This window comes from Amphiprion ocellaris, chromosome 9, assembly GCF_022539595.1.
Source record: "Amphiprion ocellaris isolate individual 3 ecotype Okinawa chromosome 9, ASM2253959v1, whole genome shotgun sequence".
Taxonomy (NCBI): Eukaryota; Metazoa; Chordata; class Actinopteri; family Pomacentridae; genus Amphiprion; species Amphiprion ocellaris.
The window spans coordinates 3,297,978-3,319,267 of record NC_072774.1 but is presented as its reverse complement, the minus strand read 5'-3'; the positions used below and the strand labels follow the sequence as shown (position 1 = coordinate 3,319,267).

The 21,290-nt window shown below is 39.8% G+C and overlaps 2 protein-coding genes across 8 annotated transcripts in view; one reads left to right on the top strand and one right to left on the bottom strand.

The window, feature by feature from the left end:
* The first annotated feature begins 76 nt into the window (after window positions 1–76).
* LOC111582758 (neuronal acetylcholine receptor subunit alpha-7-like) lies at window positions 77–19,352 on the top strand. Of its 3 annotated transcripts, none has more exons than XM_023291610.3 (10): window positions 77–1,165; window positions 3,062–3,201; window positions 8,123–8,167; window positions 9,635–9,744; window positions 9,823–9,902; window positions 10,482–10,649; window positions 12,389–12,583; window positions 13,020–13,106; window positions 13,213–13,322; window positions 16,111–19,352. In XM_023291610.3, exons 1-10 carry the CDS (start codon window positions 1,114–1,116, stop codon window positions 16,990–16,992), a joined length of 1,869 nt encoding a protein of 622 aa, XP_023147378.2. In that variant the 5' UTR covers window positions 77–1,113; the 3' UTR covers window positions 16,993–19,352. The 3 variants fall into 3 exon arrangements, with proteins under 3 accessions (XP_023147378.2, XP_054869751.1, XP_054869752.1); XM_055013776.1 differs by having other exon boundaries at window positions 10,383–10,649; XM_055013777.1 differs by lacking the exons at window positions 77–1,165; window positions 3,062–3,201 and having other exon boundaries at window positions 8,079–8,167; window positions 10,383–10,649.
* snx27b (sorting nexin 27b) overlaps window positions 8,355–21,290 on the bottom strand; it is a 40,894-nt gene continuing 27,958 nt past the window's right edge. For 3 of the 5 annotated variants that reach the window (XR_008602798.1, XR_008602797.1, XR_008602799.1), the window contains 2 exons: window positions 13,522–20,245; window positions 8,355–13,296 (listed from right to left, as the gene is read on the bottom strand). The gene's annotated coding sequence lies outside the window, so the exon portion shown is untranslated. The remainder of the gene's footprint in view (window positions 13,297–13,521; window positions 20,246–21,290) is intronic. The other 2 variants (XR_004849085.2, XR_002747350.3) reach the window with 2 other exon arrangements.

Here is a 21,290-nt window from a genome sequence, read left to right as displayed (position 1 = left end):
CGGGAGTGACGTCACAAGGCCGGCAAGGTTCCAACAGGTTTCAGCTGCTTCCTGCTTCCTTCTCCTCCTTCTCTTCCTCCTTCTCCTCCTGCTCCTTCGCCTTCTTTTTTCTTCTTCTTTTCTTCTTCTTCTTCTCTGTTGTTCTTCTTCTTTCTCCTTCTTTCTTCCTCTTCTTCTCTTTGTCATTGTTGTTCTTCCTTCTACTTCTTCTCGTTGTCCTTCTTCTCTTTGTTGTTCTTTTTCTTCTTTTTGTTGTTGTTGTTGTTGTTCTTATTCTCTTTGTTGTTGTTGTTGTGTTCTAATGCTACATTGTGTTAGCTAATGGTGTTGAAAGGCTCATTGATGATTAGAAAACCCTTGTGCAGTTATGTTAGCACATGAATAAAAGTGGGAGTTTTCATGGAAAACATGGAATTGTCTGGATGAACCCAAACTTTTGAACGGTAGTGTACCTATGTCCTAATTCTGTGCTGAGCAAATTGCAATGAAATTTCATTCTGTGTGATTAATAAAATCTGTCTAAGTCTAATTCTTTGAGCCATGTTTAATATTTTGCTGAACAGCAAAAAGCTGCACTTTACAGACTCATCCAGCAGGTGTCAGCGTTACTCTGCAAGTAAATGAAGCAACTTTTGCATGTGGCTGGCTGGTGTGAATCAGAAAAGAGCTGCAATATGTTAAAAATAAACAGTTTCAAACATCTATATGTGTAAATGCATTTAAATAAACTACTGCTAATGTGAAGTCCTGTTTCCTGCATGGATGGTTGTGTTTAAAAATGTGAATCTGCTCATGAGTTGATCACAAATGACTGACGTGGCGGCAGATGATAAAATCTGCAGGAATGAACGAGCAGGGAAGCCTGACGGACGCTCGGCTTCTCCCACCTCTGAGCATCTCCCTCTTTATTCGTTCCCCTGCATCCCTCTCCCACTCCATCCTCCCCCCTTTCCTCTCCCTGCCTCACCACCACCACCGCTCAGAAGCTCTCCACACTTCTTCCCCACAGCCTCTCTTTCCAGTCTCCATCCCTGACATTACTGTTCTTTCATTATCTTCCCTGTGAGTTTGTGTCTCTGCCACTCTTCCTATGCTGACACCGAGGAATGCAGAATGAGGCGAGCTGTGGCTCTTTGGCTGCTGACAGTCGCGACTCTGCTGCGAGGTGAGTGACTTTCACTGCTCGAACAAGTGTGTGGTTTCTCTGCATGTGCAATACGTCCGTTTGTGTGCAGAAAACACATTTATTTTCCTGTCGAGGCAGCAGCAGGGTGATGTGCGATCATCTTCACTGCAAGCTGAGCTGTTTCAGATGACATTATGATGTTCAAAACTGATGATAAAACAAGAAGAAGGTGAGCAGATAAGATGTGCTGAGGGGAAACAGAAAGGTGACTGCGAGGCTCCTGCTGGTTAATTTACTGCAGCTGGACGTTATGGACACAAGAGGACTATTAATCTGAATTACAGACGAACCATCTGGGGAGTCATATTGATATTAATTAAGGTCCAGTTAGTGAAAATGAATCTGACGCTTGCCCCATTAATCTCCAACCGTTTATTGCACTGTAACGCTTTAACCCTGCAGTTAAGCCCCAGAACTGTACACATTTTTACATATAGTGGAGTTTTATTTGACAAATAGGTTTCTTCTGCTTGGAAATGACACCAAAAAAAGTGACAAAACAAGCGAGGCGATGTGTTGGAGGTGTTCTGTTTTTTTTTTTTTTTTTTTTTTTTTACACTTTTAATACAAAAATGCCATGCCCAGAATTATTCATACCTTTGAAATTGATGCAATTTTTCTGAGAAAATGCAGCATTTGTTACTCCTGATGTTTCTGCTACTTGCTACCATGCTCTAGAGCGTTCTAATGCTCTATAAACTGAGAACAGATGATACAGTAGCTCTCTAGTCAGTTTATAGCCATTACTAGCTGCTGTTAGGGTCCATCAGTAAAAGCGGCACATTTTAGCTGCTCACAAGACGTTTAAAGGCTGTAAAGTCACATCAAGTGTTTTGAGTGTCCACAGTTTGAAGCACGGTGGAAAAAGTCCAAGGAGTTCCACACTAAAAATACTAAAAACACAAAATATGTTGACAGCTAGAGAGCAAAAGACATTTTCTCTTCAATGTATAGAAATATGTCATCAGCGTACGTGGAAGCTATCTAGTGGCAACGAGAGAAATGTTTATTTGACCAGCAGGTTTCTTCTGGCTGGAAATTACATAAAAATGTGACAAAAGACAGGAAGACATTGTGTTAGATATGTTAATGGTTGAATTTTAACTATTTCTATATATTTATTTTACATTTTTTACTTTTAAAATTGTTGCCCAGATGTGAATCTATCTAGAATCTGTGGAGGAATCATTTTGGACGTGGTGTTTTTAGTAAAAACATGACGTAATATTAAGTAAAATTCATCATTAACGCAATGTTTTGTCTCTTTTTATGCCATATTTCCAATGAAATATCACTACAAATCGATAATTTGACCTGTGTGTTTGGGCTCCAGAACGAACGTTGTGTAGCAGTTTTCAGGTCACAGGTCAGGTTGTTTTTGAGCCTCTTCCTTCCCTGCAGACGAGCAGAGTCGGAGGAATCAGCCGTGATTTGAGGCTCTTGGCGGAGTTTCACAGCGAACAGAGAAACTCGAAGCTCTCGTTGTTGTGAGTCTGTCTGGGGCGTCTCGATGTTTAACGGCCTCACTATTTCCTGCGTGGAGAGGAAAGCGACGTCTTTACGACTCCTGGCTGCGTGATCAATCAGAGGCGTAATTGATTAGGAAGAGCACGGTTCTTTCTTCTCTCCCCCACTGTGTTCTCTTCTCATGTCACCACTATTAATCTCCGAGCCATCGTACCACTTTTAAAACATTACTTTTCTTGCAGCTTCGCCTCCCATTAGTCTTCTTCTTCTCTACAATTTCAGCCTTTTTCCCCCCCAGACTCCATCACCGTGATGGCAGCATTTTTCTAAAGTGCTTCTCCTCTGACACGCTTTTCTTTCAGCAGCTGTTTGCTGTGATCTGACCCTCCTCTCTTTCTCTATCTTCAGTGTCGCTGCAGGGTCCTCACCAGCGTTTTCTGCTCAGGGAGCTGCTCAGAGACTACAACCCCATGGAGAGGCCGGTGGCCAACGACTCCCAGACGCTGACCGTCCAGTTCTCCTTCACTCTGATGCAGGTCATGGACGTGGTAGGCATCATAAACTCAATTACACACTCGTACAATATAAGTACCACAGTTTAATTCCAGTTTTCAGATTGCAGCTGTGCAGATTTGACACAGTACAACAGCTTAAATCCACATTTTACAGTCCAAATATGCAGATTCAAAGCGGTAATACAGTTTAAATCCACATTTTTGAGTGCAGGTGTGCAGATATGACACAGTACTACAGTTTAAATCCAGTTTTTACAATGCAGATGTGCAGATATGAAGCCATGCTTCAGTTTAAATCCAGGGTTTACTGTGCAGATGTGCAGATTGGACACATTGCTAACGTTTAAATCCACGTTTTAGAGTGCAAATGTGCAGACTTTAAATGGTACTACAGTTTAAATCTACATTTTACAGTGCAGATTTGACAGATTTCTACAGTTCAAATCCAGGTTTTACAGTGCAGATGTGCAGGTTCTTGGTAGTCACAAACATTTGGGATAAAATATGAGTGTAATCCAACCGATCCTTTGTTGTAGTAAAACTTGGGGTCCAGGTTGTGATCAGCACTAAGCATCCTTAGCCTGAAATCATTTTTTAAAAGTTGAATTTCTTTGATTATTTGTTTAGAGCATGTAGAAAATTACACTGGAGAAAATGGTGACTTCAATATTACCGATTTTTTGCTACTTTCCTTTCAATACTTGCCAGACACGGCCTGCAGCTTTTAAAAACCTGCCGGTGGGTTCAGAAGGTTAACCAAAGATGCTCATCTGGAACATTGGAGGAATCGAACCAGAACAAACTTTATTTCTTTCTGGAACTAAACCATGAATATAAAAGGCCAGAATAATCTTTTAACAGTCAGAGGTAGAAAACAGAGAGAGATTCTGACCAAAAACTGACTCAGTGAGTGATAAAGAAAGAAGAAAAACTTGAATAAATTCACCTTTTTAACCCTAAACTTCACAGAAAAAAACAAAAAGTGACAAATTGAGTCAGCAGATGGACACAAACGTCACCGAGCTGAAGGACAAATAATTAAAACACCACTGAATGTGACACATTATCTCGGCTCAGCTTATTAAACAAACAAAACACTTACTTACTGCTTCCTTTTCTTTTTCTCTATTCTCTGGGTCTTTTTGTCCTCTTATTCGTCTTTTATTCTACTAAATAAATTGTATTCTGCCTTTGAGGCTTTGGATATTCATGCAGAATATTGAATTGGACAAGGATTAATTAAGTCTTTCTTTATTTGTTCGACTAATTTTAAGACTTCTTAGTTTTTGTGTCTGTGGATGTCAAAAGATCACTTGTTTTTTCACAGTTCTTTTCAATAAAACTCTTTTTTTTGCTCCAGCAGTCTAATCAAATGAACTCAGTGTCTCCAAAAAACTTCAAACTGTTTTATTCCTTCTTGAACTGGAGTGAAAAGGGAAACTTAGTGCTGATTTACATATTAAAAGGTCGATATCCTCATGATTTTCTGACTATTTTAGAACTCGGTTAGTGTAAAAATGCACCTTAAAGAGAAACCAAGGTGCACAAGTTTGATTGTTAACCAGCGATGCCTTATACCAGAGGTGTTAACTCATCACAGCATAATAACCTATAAATAACCACAACTCCACATTTCTCCTATTGTTTTAGTGTAAAAAGTTCACATTTAAGGAATTATCTTTTTACAAAACATCATGAACAATCTGAAATTTCTTAAGAAAAATAAGTAAAATTTCAACATTATGCCTCAGCAAATTGAAGCCTTTTTCTCCCTGATCAGTGGTTTTCTTAGAGCTACAGCTGTTTAGTCCTGATCCTTTGAGTTCCCTTCATGTGGAAATGTTCTTACTTTCACTATTAAACAGCCGTGGGTTTTACTGTTGGTTTATCATCTAAGAGTTTGTTCCTGGAAGATGATGGTTCTCCACTATCCTTCAGGTTTTAATGATGTGTTGGACGGTTCTTAACCTGATTTTAGTAGTTTCATCTCCTTAGTTGTTTTCTTTGCTTGATGCAGGTCAATAATTTGACCCTTCTGAGACAGATTAACATCCTTTCCATGACCACAGGATATGTCTTCTAACATTTAAGAAATGAGAAGCTCCTCACTGCATCAGCTAGGGTTAAATAAGTTGTTTCATCACTGCAGTAATTATCCAATGGAAGGCTCTGAGTTAAATCCAAGTGGCTACTGTTTTTTAGCCAGGCAGTGTCTAATGAAAATAATAAAGAACATAAGATAGAGCCCTGAGGTACTCCAATAGGGGGATTTAACACCATCAACTGTTACACATTGTGTTCTATGAGAAGTAAGATCTAAACCATGATATGGCGCCTGCAGAGAAATTAAAACATGTGAGTTTTGTCAATAGGATTTGATGGTTGACTGTCAAATGCCTTACAGATATCCCCTCCTCAAACTGGCATTAAATCTTCTGTATACAGTGATTCAAACATTTACATGATTCTCGACTTCCTGTCGCACATTTTCTGACCCAGTGGGGATAATAGAAAGCTTTATTTGTCCTCTAAAGGCTGCAGCTCCTGTCATATTCTCCTGACAGGATGACCTCCTGAGTGCTGACATTCCCTGCTCTCCTTGTCCGATGACGAAAACCCCACCAAGGACAAATCCTTCCCCCGGAACATTTCCCTTCTTAAAGGCCCTTATTTCCTATATTTACTCATCGTGCCTGAATTCTGTGTTTTATTCGGCGTAACTGAAGACATTTACTCCACAAATTGATGCAGAAAAGGCACAAATTGGTGCATAAAAATTCAAGCGATGCAGCAGCTGTTTACAGTTAAACAGTCTGGACTCATCTACTCACTGCCCTCTGTGGTTTATTCATCCAATTTAATGTGCTTGATTGTAATTTCTATGATTAATGTCCTTGTATATGTGGGATTTATGCAAATAAACTAAACAAAATTCAATATTTACCCTCAGCCAAGACGTTTTCTCTAAGCAAATATGCATAAAAAAATCACCAGAATTAAAGAAATTAAGTGTTTTATGCTGAATATTTCCTCCCGCTTAATGCGTCCTCCGATATTTAAATGAACTCGGGGTTATAAATGAATATTGGTCACAGTTTTAAATGTTTTAAATTATATATTTTATAGTGTTTGTTTTGGTATTTTGTTGTTTGAAATTTAAGGTAAGAAAAAAACAGTTTATATGTGTAAAATTTCACTGTAAAACAAAATTAAGGTAAATTTTTTACAACAGTATGCAGATTTTACACATTATTACAGTTTATATCCACCTTTTACAGTGCAGACGTGCAGATTTGAGGTAGTACTACAGTTTAAATCCAGTTTTTACAGTGCAGAATTTGAGGTAGTATTACAGCTTAAATCAAGGTTTTAAAGTGCAGATTTGACACATTACTACAGTTTAAATCTACATTTTACAGTGCAGATGTGCAATTTGACATATTATTACAGTTTAAATCCACATTTTAGAATGCAGATGTGCAGATTCAAAGCAGTACTGCAGTTTAATCTATTATAATACGCTTGATTGTAATATCTATGATTAATGTCCTCGTATATGTGGGCTTTATGCAACTAAATGAAACAAAATTCAACATTTACCCTTAGCCCAGATGTTTTAGCCAAGCAAAGACGCAAAAAAATAAAATCACCAGAATTAAAGAAATTAAGTGTTTTATACTGAATATTTCCTTGTGCTTAGTGTGTCCTTCGATATTTATATGAACTGAAGGTTATTAATGAAGATTGAGCGCAGTTTTACATGTTGTAAATTATATATTTTATAGTATTTGCAGTTGTTTCGGCATCATCTATTCATTGCCCTTTGGCTTTGTTTATGCTAATGTGATTGATGATTACTGTCCTCATTTTCATGGGTTAAACCCCTTTATGAGCCGAGTTTTTAGGGTTTTATGCAAAATGCAAAATTCAGTTTTTGCATCAGAAGCGTGACTAAGCAAACATTATTAGCTTTGCAGCCTGTTTTAACCAAACAAAAATGCATAAAAATTCACCAGAATGCATGAAATGAAGTGTTGAAAATTCAAAATATCCTCGAGGATTATTATAATTCATCTGTTTTCGTGTGTTTTATGATTACTGCTCTTATTTTCATCAGTTAAGCACCTTTAAAACCTGGTTTTTGAAAGGTTTTATGCAAATAAACAGCAAATTACAATATTTACTACAGGAAACACTGACTTTGCAACAGAAGTGCAGATTAACAAATTTTTCCAGCTTGATTTGGACAAAACAAAAACACTCCAGAATGCAGTAAATTTTAATATTTGTCACTCGAAATGTTTCTTTTGCTTCATGTTTCCTCCAATATTCAGATAAAATGTACACCCGGGGTTATGAATGATTATTTAGCACAGTTTAAATGCTCTAAATTATATATTTAATAGTATTTATGGTAGTTATTTTAGCATAATCTCTTTATTATAACTCTGTCTTTCACTTATCTATGTTGTGCATGAGATTATTATTTAAATAAATGCACGCGCAACAGAAAATCATGCAGGAAAGACACAAATCGGTGCATAAAAAGTCACTATAATGCAGCGAAATAAGCTGTTGACACTTTAAATTTCCTGTTACATAATCATTGCAATAATCTTATTGTTGCCCTTCTTATTGTATTTGATGATTACTTTCTGATTTATTGGTAGTTAAGAACCTTTTTTTAAAGGTTTTATACAAAGACATGATGCAAAATGAAATATTTACTTTTGGAAGTAGAAAAAAACATTAGCAGCTTTGCAATGTGGTTTAATTAAACAAAATTCTCCAGAATGAAGGAAATTAAGTGTTCAATGTTTAATATTCCTGGGGGAAGACATCCGGCTGCTTTAATCTGTTCCATCCCAGCATTCAAACAGAGTCCTTTAACCATAAACAACATGAAGCGACGTAATCTATTCCCTCATTTGCTTTTTTGTGTGTCGTGTAAAAGGATGAGAAGAACCAGATCCTGACCACCAACGCCTGGCTGCAGATGGTGAGTAAATAGATAAGGTTAATATTGTCGTATTGATCTGGATCTGCTGCAGGATCATGCAGGGAGTCGTTGCAGAGCTTCATGCTAATGTGCAGCTCAGCAGGGCAACGGCTTCTTCCTTCTGCCCCGAACACGAACTGATAATGAGTTTCATTAGAACCGCAGGAATGTGGGCCAGAGCCATTAATCTGGTGTCTAGTCGGGTTTATTTTACAGCCACAAATCACAAACAACAATTAGGCCTCAAAAGACTCCAGCTGAGATAAGAAGTCTCTTAAAAAACCCTGAAACTGGCAATAAACTCCAGTAAATTAAAGCAGAAATGTGATAGAAGTTTTGTGTACAAAATCAAAATACAGTAATATGGAAAGTAATAATATGTATCTATATAGTTTTTTCCTTTTAATTTTATAGGTATTTGTAGTTGTTTTACAGTAATTTCTGTTTTTTTTTATTTTTTTTAACAACGTGGATAAAATTATGAAAACTAAATGTAAAATTTCTCTGCATATATAGTCAACTCTGTTTTTATTTTATTTTATTTATTTAATTTTTTTTACATATTTTATATGACAAGATTTAAATTAACATGAGGTTCTTTCAGCATTTTTATTACATAAAATTGTACCATAAAACTCACTAATATTGGCAAGAATACAAGCCTGATTTCTTGTATTCCAACAATATTTAACCATATTTATATATATAAAAAATTTTTTATCGTTTTTCACATATAAATATCCTTCTATAACATTAAAATTAAAATCGCTGTTAAATTTTTTTTAAAATTTCTTTTTAATTTTATAGGTATTTTTTCCCAGATTTTTGACAAAATATCAATAGAATTCAAAAACAGACGGTGAATATTTTTGATGTAAAAAGACAACTTTAGCAAGTTTCTTTTTAATTTAACAACTCTCCGTCTGTCTGTAGATAAAACATAAAAAGCTAAATAAATACACATATAACACACTTAGAATGAAATTCAATTGTGGCTTTTGTTTTTATTTTTTTCTACATTTTTTAACTATGTGGATAAGATTTTAAACAAAATGTAACATTTCTCTGCATATATGGTCAACTCAATGGTCAACTTAGGGCTACAAATTTAATGGAAAATTCCCTTTTTTTTAATGAGGCAGTTATTTTCCAGTAGTTTTTGGCACACAGCTGAAGAATATTCTTTTTTTCCTGTTTTTTTTTGTTTTTTACAGCATAGAGTACATTATCCGTTGATCTGTTGACATGTTATTATTTTTATATATTATTGGTTATTTCATTGTTTTTAAACATGTAAATAAAAGGTTTGAAAATGTGGGAAAAGATTATTGTTGGCTGTTATTTTAACATGTTTTGGCTCTGCGGCTGCTGAAATATTCCAGTTTCCCCACAGTGTGTCTGTATTTATTATTAACGTTATATGTGAGTGTTCTCATGTAAAACCAGACTTGTTCTTGTGTCTCCCAGCAGTGGTACGACCACTACCTCCAGTGGAACCAGTCTGAGTATCCTGGAGTTAAGAACCTGCGTTTCACCCCCGACCAGGTCTGGACTCCTGACATTTTGCTTTACAACAGGTGTGTGACGAACGAACGCACATAAACACCACCAGGTCCGGAGCTTTTCTCTAAAAAATATTGTTTCTGTTTTTTTAGCGCTCACGATAAGTTCGATGCCACCTTTAAGACCAACGTTCTGGTCAATTCCAGTGGCTTCTGTGAGTATCTGCCTCCAGGTACGTTTCTAGTCTCTAAACCAAACATAAACACGACCGTTCAAAAGTTTGAGGTCACCCAGATAATTCCATGTTCTCCATGAAAACTCCTACTTTTATCCATGTGCTAACATAACTGCACAAGGGTTTTCTAATCATCAATGAGCCTTTCAACACCATTAGCTAACACAATGTAGCATTAGAACACAGGAGTGATGGTTGCTGGAAATGTTCCTCTGTACCCCTATGGAGATATTCCATTAAAAATCAGCCGTTTCCAGCTACAATAGTCATTTACCACATTAACAATGTCTACACTAGATTTATCATTTATTTAATGTTATCTTCATTGGAAAAATGGCTTTTCCTTCAATAATAAGGACATTTCTAAGTGACCCTGAACCTTTGAACGGTGGTGTAAACGCTACTCACACTGAAGAAAATTAATTCAGAAAACATTCACATTACAATCATATATTTCCATTCTCCCCTCATTTACAGATGGACGCACCAAACAGTCTCCCTCCCTCATTACATCTGCAGATGATTTGTTTTCCTTTGGCTGTAAACCATCCTGGCTTGTTATTTCTGCATTTCCAGGGATATTTGTGAGCACGTGCAGCGTGGACGTGAGGTGGTTTCCGTTTGACATTCAGCGCTGCGAGCTCAAGTTTGGCTCGTGGACGTTTGACGGCTGGCTGCTGGACATCCAGATGAAGGAGGCAGACGTGTCCGGATACATGCCAAACGGAGAGTGGGACCTGCTGGGTATGACTGGCTGTCAGAGCCCTGGATGACGGGCCGCGTTGCTTAGTAACAGCGCTCACACTGCAGAGTGTTACAACATTCCCACAGTGTAATTGGGAAAACAGTTTAGTAATACAATGTAATTTCTGCAGAAAACACTCCTCGATTTAATTTTTTTACAAAGCCAGACCTTTCTCTCTGGTTCGGCTCTGTTCCATAACATGTTTTAATGATGCCAGACTTTCACGGCCCAGAATACAAATCATTAGTTATATTGACTTTCTGAGATTCTTTATAGTAAACAACAGAAGTGAGCAAAACCACTTAAATGTTAAATGATTCAAAATTACACCACCTCTCAATAATTGCATTTTTTCTTCTGGGTTGAACAGTATTTCCTTTTATGACACAATCAAACACTTTAGAAGGTCTTTATTATAAGATTCAGGCCCCAGAGTAGAAACTCAGTGCAACATAAGAAAAATACACACAAGTTAGAAAGCCTGTGATCACTGAAACTAACCTCCGTTAACTGCATGGACGTGGCTCTGAACCTTCACAGTTTTGAACCTATGTGTTGTGTCAATCTGCATGCCTTCATCATGGCTCCACATGGAAATAGATGCCAGAGAAGCTGAAAAGTCCAACTGTGAAACTCCACAAAGATGGAAAAGGATCCAGGAAGATCAATGAGCAACTAGAAATCAGTCAAAGCAACAGTAATCAGGAGGTACAGAAGGAGCCGTAGTACCATTAATCATGGCTGCTGTATCCGTCTTTCTAAAATCGCCAGAGGAACTGAAAGAATCTGTTCATAAGATTTCACAAAGTTGGAAAAGGATCCAGGAAGATAAGCCAAAACAAAGCTGCAACAGTAATCAGGAGGTCTAGAAAGACCCACAGTACCACTAATCAGAGCAATATAATGGTCAATGTGTTAAAATGACTTTACAGACAGTGAACTACTTTCACAATCTAGATCTGAAAAAAAGAGAACAGCTGTTTCAAACTTGGCACAGGGCTTATCAGTGGAAATTAGAATTTCTATGAGGCCCAGACAGTGTGAAGGACGGTGCATAATGTCAGCCTCGGTGGACGGCGTCCAAGAAAAACACCCTTGCTCGCCCTTTGGCACAAGATTTAACTTCGCTAAAGGACATGAAAAGAAGCCTGAAGAAAGTTGGGAGCACATTTTCCAAGATGAATGAGTTGGGCTTAGATGGAGTCCAGCATGTTTGGTGTGAACCTGACCAGGACTACCACAGTGGATGCATAGTCCTGACAGTGAAGCACGGAGGTGGGAGTATGATGATGTGGGGCTGAATGAGAGCAAAAGGTGATAGATGCACAATGAATGTCTTTGGATAAATCGAAATACTGGCTGACAAGGAGCTGGAAAAAGAGGAATATTCCAGCATGAGACCCATCCAAAGACCGAAATCATACAAAAGCTTCTCAAGGATAAACACTGTCACCAAGTTTGACGCCTGACTTGAATCCAATAGAACACCTTTGGGGTATGTTAAAGGGAAAGACAAGAAACAGCTGAAAAAAGTCTTTAAAGGATGACAACATCCCTCTAAGAGATGAAGAAGAAGGTTGTCCTCAAAAACAAAGGTGGACATGCAAAGTAATGAAAGGTTAATTGCACTGAGTCTCTACTATGAGGCATGTCTTATATTTTCTTGCTTTCTCACCCATATTTTCTGTGTCATATTTTAACATTTCTGCTGCATCTCTGTCCTTCCTCGTCCTCTCAGAGGTCCCTGGGGGGCGACATGAGGTTTTCTACGACTGCTGTGCTGAGCCTTATCCTGACGTTACATTCGTGGTAACGCTGCGAAGGCGAACGCTGTTCTACGCCCTGAACCTCCTCATCCCCTGTGTGCTGCTGTCCTCCATGACCCTGCTGGTCTTCCTGCTGCCCGCCAACTCCGGGGAGAAAATCAGCCTGGGTGAGGAATAATAATAGGGGATTGTGTGACAGTAAGAACGGGGCATGCTTGAGGAAAATGGAAAAAAAAAATGAGGTGCTTCTGCTTCTGACTTTTGAGATAAAATGCATTCTCTGGCAGTGTTTTCCTCCTTGTGAGAGCTTATTCCACTCCACTGTTTCTCTTGCAATCTTTCTCTGTTAACACTACCGGAAAGCTCTCAGTTGGAGCTTTTGTACGGCGTCAGGAGACACGAAAGCAGAAAAGGCGGGAGGCGAGATGAGAACGAGCAAAATCGAATAAGTTTTTCCGAGGAGTGTCAGTAAGACGGATGATTGTGGTGAAGAAGTCAAGTGCAGCATACCAACTATCCCGTTCCACTAAGTGTAACTCGTGTACTTTGTTCTCTAAAGGCTTCTGTCTTCTCGTCTCCCTGGTGTCTTGTGTCTGCCTCCAGGCATCACGGTTCTGCTTTCTCTGACTGTCTTCATGCTGATGGTTGCAGAGATTATGCCCGCCACTTCAGATTCGGTCCCGCTGATTGGTCAGTTTGTTGGGGTTTTTTTGCTTTCTGTGCATATTTCTGTATGTGAGTTACTGACAGTGTTTATGGAATACAGATTGTCATTACAGCCTCATGTGTCTCTCAGGTCAGTACTTTGCCAGCACCATGGTGATTGTTGGGATGTCGGTGGTGGCTACAGTCATCGTCCTCCAGTTCCATCACCACAACCCTAACAGTGGACACATACCAAGATGGGTGAGTTAGAATCTGAAAAACTGCATGAATTTATTTGCTAAACATCATAAAAGTGTTCCAGGTTGTGGTATCAATCAATCAATCGAACTTTATATATATAAAACTCCAGCACTTATAGACTGCTTCCTCTAGTCAAAAACAAAAACCATAGTAGAAAGACCTTATTGAAAATTCAGGCTTCTAAGTAGAAACTCAGTACCTGGGGTCCTTACGTTGCAGTTCCGTTCCTTCGGCCTGATGTAAGTTGATTTTCGCCACAAGTCGGAATTCCATCAGAAGAGTCCGACTTACGCTTGGAAGCCATAATGAAGGGCAAAAAAATTAGCGAATGTAGCACAATCCACGGTGTCGTACAACCGGCGAATGTAAATAAAGCCGTCTTAAAGTGCCATGCGACGACATATTCGTCCCCTCTGCTCGCCAACTAGTTCCACGTAACTAGTTCTGATGTAACGACGAAACGCCATACGTTGTAAACTGAGGACCCGCCCATAACCAGTTACGTTTTGAAACATGAACTTTCGTTTTGGACAAACATGTTTTGTCTACCTGCATTCCTTCAAGTACCTGATAAGTGGTTCCATACACTCCCTCCTCTGTATGTGGCTGATGCATTGGAGTCTTACTTCACACCCAACAAAAACCCTAATATTAGCTGAGCAATGTTGTACATGCAGTTCAGTGCAACAAGGACTGCACAAACCTATTTATAGGAGAGAATAAATCAGAACATAACTCAGCATCCACCTGCATCTGAAGGATGAGTTACACTCTTTTTAGAACAGAAATGTTAACATTCTAGACATAGTTTAAGAGAGTGCCTGGCGAATACAAAAGAGTGTTTATTTCACAATATTTACAGCTGAGTCGATCACAAACCTGTTGGCAATTGAGTCTCCAAGAGTTCTGCAAAATACATGTCATGATTCACATTCAAAGTCACAGTCGAGGTATATTTTTCAGCACAAACATCAGTTTGTGAGAACGCATGTCAGGTTTTTTAAAAAGCCTTTCATTTTATTTCTTCTCTTTCACCGTAATAACACTAAAAATAATGTTCTTCGCCATGAATAAAAAGTAGATCTATTACTTTTAGGTGCACAAGCTTCTAGGGACAATCACTAGTGTCTTATAAATCAGAAACAGCAGATGTCAAATCGCTGCAGACTGATTTTAGATAGAAAATAAATTGCAATAGACAGAAGATATTTTTGTGATATGCTTCCTGCTTCATTGTATGCACTGCGAACCAAACACGATTGTTAAGAGTGATGCTGAGATTAATTCCCAGGTCTCATCGAACCAAAACACAGAACATTTTCAGAGTTTCTCGTTATAAAAGGAAATAATTTACTTTTTTTAAATTCATGGAACAAAATATTCATGTAGAAAACCACTGATTACAATGATTTTAAAAGTGCTATTAAATGGATATTAGATTTAATTGAAAATTGGGTTGAAACCTTCACAGAAGTTGAAACAAAATAAAAGCTTGACATTGAAAATCTGACTCACCTGACCTGCTGGATCTGGAAAACAAAAGTACAAAAAAAAGCAGAAATCCCTGTCAAATGTCGAACACTTCTTTTTCTACAAACTACAAGTAGCTTTCACCCAAGAGAGAATTCATGTAGGCAAACTGCACAAGACGCAAAAGCTGCAACTGAACTGGAGGTCGGCAGCATTTTAAAACAAAGGTGTGTGGCTTATTACGAGGTGGAAGTCAGGCTGGGAGGAGCATGAATGGACTTGCACATAGAAATTTACATACAAAACTGAAAAAGGTTAAACCAGTGTGACACTTGGGCTGTAAAAAAGCCAACAGAGAACCCAACAATCCAATGCTCCCTTTGGATGTTTTATGAGCGATGGTGGGAAAGAACCTAAAAACAACACCCTTTAACAGGAAGGAAAGAAAAACCTCGGACAGAACCAGGATCAGGGAAGGCAGCCATCTGCCTCGACCGGTTGGGGTGAGGTGGGGATGAGTGGGTTGTGGTGGGGGATAGCAGGATAGCAGATGGAGAACGGACAAGCAACACAAACAGAACACTGAATGTTTTGGAGGTCAGTGATGCCACAAACTGTAGATCAGTCTTCAAGATTCAAGATTGGTGGTCTTTTAGTTAGAGCTGAAGAAGCGTCTTGAATGAAAATGAAACATCTTCAAGAACCAAAAAAGAAGTCTATTTATAGTGCTTAGACTCACAATCACAAACCTACTAACAACATAAAACAGGTGAAGTGAAGAACATTGATCATCTTGGTACTATGTGGTGTTCTGCTGGAAAACCTTGGATTTAGGTATCCGTGTTGATGAGAGTTAGACACCCAAATAAACATTGTCCCGGAACAAGCACACTCCTTCATGCAAATGGAAATCCTGCTGGAAAATGCACCCCACCACATGGCAAAAACATCAAACAATCAGGAACATCTTGAGGAACATGACAATCAAGATGTTGATTTGACCTCCAAACTTCCAGGACCCCATTCTGATCGAGCATCAGCAGGATGCAGTGGAACAAGTTTGATTCCCAGAGACCCCCCCGCACAACCCAGAACACCCAAAGAATCCACTGCCAGCGTCCTGGTTCCAGACCCCATAGGACACCCTGAGAGGTCCTCTGGTCCAGACCCAGTGGTTCAGACCATTTTTGACCACATAAGGGGGACCAACACAATACTAGGCAGCTGGTCATAATGTTATGCCTGATTGGTGTATGCTGTTTATGTGTGAATATGTGACTTCATTTTCTGATTTGTATTTTGTGTCTTTGTCTGTCAGGTGAACTTGGTTCTGCTGCAGTGGGTTCCTTGGTTCCTCCGGATGAAACGTCCAGGCGAAGGAGCTGAACCAACTCTCTCCAGCAGCCAGGCAGATTCTCAGAGTAAGACCCTGTCCTCTCCGACCACCACCACCACTACCACCACCACCATCCCCACCCCGCTGCCCTCCATCCTCCCCCAGAGCCTCAACTCCCTGCAGGCCAGCCTGGTGCAGCTCAACCACCCCCTGTCCCACATGCTGCCCCACCGGCCCAACCTCCAGCCGGTCATCCTCCCGAACCCCGTGCACAGAGACCCCAGCCCCAATCCTCACCCCCAGCCCAACGGCCACCTGCCTTACATGGGCTTCCAGAGCTTCCAGACCACTGCAGAACTGGAACCAGTGCAGAGGTGCAGAACCACCAGCCATGGGAGGAGTAACAGTGGACTTGGTGGTGGAGATGGAGAAGTAGCAGCAGCAGCAGTAGGAGGAGGTCCGGTTGGAGATACACCGATACACCACCACCTCCCAGCTTCAAAGTTTGGGAGCCCTCCACTGGAGCCTCCAGTTTGCCCGGACCCCAACCCATCCACCTCCGGACCCTGCGGTTCAGAGGCTGGTGTCGGTAGATCAGCTGCTGTTTATTCTAACAGCGGAATGGCCCGATCTGTGGCGGTGGACAACCAGTTGCAGGCTCTTCTGGCAGAGGTTCAGTATCTAGTTGAGCGGGTTCGTGAGCAGGACCGGCAGCTGAGTTTGGCCGAGCAGTGGCAGTTCGCTGCAGCCGTCATCGACCGACTCTGCTTGGTCGGATTCAGCGTCTTCAACATCATCTGCACCATCGCTATCCTCATGGCTGCACCCAACTTTGGAGAAGCGCTGTCCAAAGACTTCCTCTGAGAGGCAACTAAAGAGATTCAAGAGCTTTGTAGATGTCAATGGATGAAGGAAGCACAATTGTTGTCAGTGACACTGGGACATGAAATAGCAAATAATTCCTATTTATGAGCCGGACTGGACTGTGGCACACGACGAGCGGACTGTGATTCAGAAACATTCTTTTTTTGTTTTCTTTTATTCCTGATACACTTGCCTCGATCATCCTCACGCATCCTTACAGTGTTTCATTAATGTTTTAATGATGGTTTGTGGTTTAACTGGTAAAATCATGGGATAGTGATTATTTTGAACATCTACAGTGTGCAGCAGAAGTGACCAAAGTGCAAAACACCTTGAATGTAAAAGGACTCAGTCTCTCAATAACTGCGTTACTTTTAAGTTGAACAGTACGTTATTTGCCTCAATGCAACAAATGTCAGCAAACCTTTCGTTATTTCATTATTTTTTCAATACTTAGTATATACCAGTGTTCTACAAAGTCCTGCAGAGATGCTCTTTAATTCTTCAGAGACTATTTATTTCAGCTGTTCTTTGCTGGAGATGTTGTGTTGCTCTGCCCTTCCATTTAAAATCCCCCAGAGGCATTATATTGGATTCCAGGCAAACAAAATACTTGTCCGTGAAGTACTTTTTACTTCTTTTGTGTGTGCTTTGGACGGTTCTCATGCTGGAATATCCATCTTCTTCCAGCTTCTGCAGGCTGGGACTCATCATCCAGTGTGTTGGTTCATCTACAGACGTTCATCTAGAAATGTCATCAACACCTTCTGACCTCATTCAGCCCCACATCATCACACTTCCACCTCCGTGCTTCACTGTCAGGACTATTCATCCACTGTGGTAGTCCTGGTCAGGTTCACACCAAACATGCTGGACTCCATCTGAACTCATTTATCTTCATCTGACCAAAGAATGTTCTCCAACATTCGCTTCTTTTCACTTTTTTTCTTTAGTCAGCCACTGTGGCTGACATTATGCGCCGTCCTTCACACTGTCTGAGCTTCACAGAAATTCTGCTTTCCATTGACAACCCCTGTGCCAAGTCCGAAACATCTTTTTCACAGCTAGATTGTGAAAGTAGTTCACTGAGGAGTCATTGTAGGAGGACAACCACTGCAGCCCTGATTAGTGCTACTATGGCTCCTTCTATACCTCCTGATTACTGCTGACACTGTGTTTTCACTGATTTCTAGTTGATCTCTAGAGTCATTTTGCATCTATGTGAAGTCTCACAATAAGAGATCTCAGTTTCTCTGGCAGCTCTTTTCCATGTGGAGCCATGATGCAGACATAGACACAGTCCATAAGCCCCAAACTGAGTAAGTTCTGCTGTTCACAGCTCATTTTAGAATAATGTTTATGCTGTTAGACTGGTTGGAAATCACAGATGGATTCACTTTAGCTGACTTTCTACTTCTGGGTCTCTATTTTCAATCTAGTCTTTCCAAAATGTTTGTTTTTGGTTCATAAAAAGAAAACATTGATGCAATTTTTCAACCATTTCACGTCAAGATATTGACGTTGGTGTTCTCACTTCTGCTACATACTGTGAATAAGAAAAAGCGTTTTGTGAAGAAGGAAACTGAAAGAACTGCAAAGCCCGACTCCTAACCGTGTATTATTACTGCCATGATGTGAAACCACGGGATGCAGCAGCTTGACATTGATGTGCTGCATGTCAAATACAGAGGATTTACATTCAAACGGGGTTCATTTACATAAAACCTCATTACTGACAGGCAGTTTTCCACCAGGCATCTTGTGTTTCCTGCACATATATTTTGTCACCACTGATGTTTGTTTTTTCTCTGCTTTTTCAGTTTTCAGTTACATCGAATTTCATTTAACATGACATTAAAAAATCATTATGAACACACAGAGAAGAAAAGTCTTTTCCACAATAATAAATCCTGAAAATTACCCGTGTTTTGGCTCAATGAGACTGAGAATTAATCTCAGCATCACTCTTAACTCATGTTTGCTTCACAGTGCTCACTCTGAAGCAGAAAGAAAAATAACAGAAAAATATCTAGAAATCTGCCACTGGAATATTTTTCTGTCTCTTGCAATTTATTTCCTGTAAAACATCACTCTGCAGAGCTCTGACATCTGCCATTTCTGATTTGGAAGACACCAGTGATTGTCCCTACAAGGTTGCTGCACATAAAAGTAATAGATCCACTGTTTAGTCATGATGAGGAACATTATTTTAATTATTATTATTATTGTGAAATAGAAGAAAACAATGCAACTCTGTGACTCTTCCTGTAAAGGATGACATGTATTTTGCAGAACTCTTGGAGGGTTGTGACAGACTGAGCTGTAAATATTGTGAAATAAATGCTCTTTTGTATTCGCCAGGCGTGCATCAAATTCTCTCTTCTCTGGTTTGCCTCCTCTGAGGACAGCGAAAGAGGGGGGAGAAGAGAAAAAGAGCCAGAAAAGTGGAAGATGGAGGTAATGAAGCGCAGCAATAAAGGAGGCAGAAGGAAGGAAGAGCGATGGAAGGGAGGGCTTTGCAGAGTTTGGTTGAGAGGAGGGAGCAAAAAAATGTGCTGAGAAAGCAAATAGGGACCAATAAAGTTTTTAACTGATTGCTCATTAATGAGAGAGGAAGAGGAGGAAGAGGAGGCGTGGAGGGAACTCATTCCTCCTCCTCCTCCTCCTCCTCCTCTTGAATGCTGCTAAACTGTACTTAGCCCAGCATCCAGGGGTGACTGGACATATATTCAGAGTGTCTTTATGTGGATTTATGTGACTGATCTTGGCGAACGTTCCCACTTAAAATGATTGACTGTGAAATAATGCAAACACTTTATTATGATTGAATTTAGCTAATTGGTGTCTTGGCACCGCCGGCGCTCGTACCTTTAGCCCCGAGGCCGTTGTTTTGGCTTGAGAAATTGTCCGTGCATGCCGATGGCCTACTGAACTCCTCTCAGCTGCAGGGTAATAAATCTCCACCTGCCGTCGTCCTGACAGTGCTGTTTGTTCAGAGCAGGAAACGGAGGATGCACCAGCGGCAGGGCGGGCTGCAGATGAAACAACCCGTCTCCGGTGCCGAGGGGCCTCTCTGCAATCTGAGGCTGCAAGACAGCAGCAGCGGTGCGACCCAGTCACACGTGAAGCGAAGGACCCCGCTGCAGACCTAATGCAGCAACCGAGAAGCCTCCTGGAGCTGCCTTCACTTCTTCTCCCACACAAACTGCTCACTTACTGCTGCCTGTGTATCGCTGTCACTTCTCCACCGTGTCTGCTCCAGTGGAAGAAATAAGACAGGGAAGGGAAGATTAAAAAAAGAAGAAGAAGAAGGAGGCAGTGATAGCTGAAACACTGTGGAGTAACTTAATAGATTAAAGAAATAAAAAAGAAAGCCGTAAATGTTTTTATGGTTCACCAGTCAGCTCTTTTTCTTGCTCTCAGTCTGCTTGAGATGCAGTAATGAATTTACTCCATTATAGGTAAAGTGAAGAAAACCACCAGCGCAGGGAAAACATGCAAATACCTCACATACAATTACACCTAAATTTATTCATAGGCATGCCAATTTTTGATTTATAGTGAATTTTTGTATTACAAATAATTTCTTCTGGCTGGAAATGAGAAAAACAAGTGGAATAAGTCAGTAAGATATTGTGTTTTTGAGCTGCTAATGATGTATTTTCTACGTTTTTATTCACTACCGTTCAAAAGTTTGGGGTCACCCTGGCAATTCCATGTTTTCACACTTTTATCCATGTGCTAACATCACTGCACAAGGGTTTTCTAATCATCAATGAGCCTTTCAACACCATTAGCTAACACAATGTAGCATTAGAACACAGGAGTGATGGTTGCTGGAAATGTTCCTCTGTACCTCTATGGAGATATTCCATTACAAATCAGCTGTTTCCAGCTAGAATAGTCATTTACCACACTAATAATGTCTACACTGGATTTATGGTTCATTTAATGTTATCTTCATTGCTTTTCTTTCAAAAATAATGACATTTCTAAGTGACCCCAAACTTTTGAACAGTAGTGTACATTTTTACTGAAAATGTCATGTCTAAACTTATTCATATCTTTGAAAATGTTGTATATTTTTAAAAAGATGCAGCTTCTACACATTTTCAAATGTTCCTGGTAGTTTCCACCATCAGTGGAAATGTATAGAAATATGTCATCAGCATACGTGGAAACTATCTAGTGCCAATGAGAGAAATGTGTAAAAATATAGTTCCTTGAAATTGTTGCCAGTTTTTGGAAAAATGCAGCTTCTATCTCATTCAAAATGTTCCTGGTAATTCCTACCATGT

Excerpts from the sequence above, each read along its gene's own strand:
- LOC111582758 (XM_055013776.1), top strand. The coding sequence starts at position 1,114 with ATGAGGCGAGCTGTGGCTCTTTGGCTGCTGACAGTCGCGACTCTGCTG. Across the intron at positions 3,202-8,122 it reads TGATGCAGGTCATGGACGTG|GATGAGAAGAACCAGATCCT; the intron begins GTAGGCATCATA and ends GTCGTGTAAAAG. Across the intron at positions 9,745-9,822 it reads GACATTTTGCTTTACAACAG|CGCTCACGATAAGTTCGATG; the intron begins GTGTGTGACGAA and ends CTGTTTTTTTAG.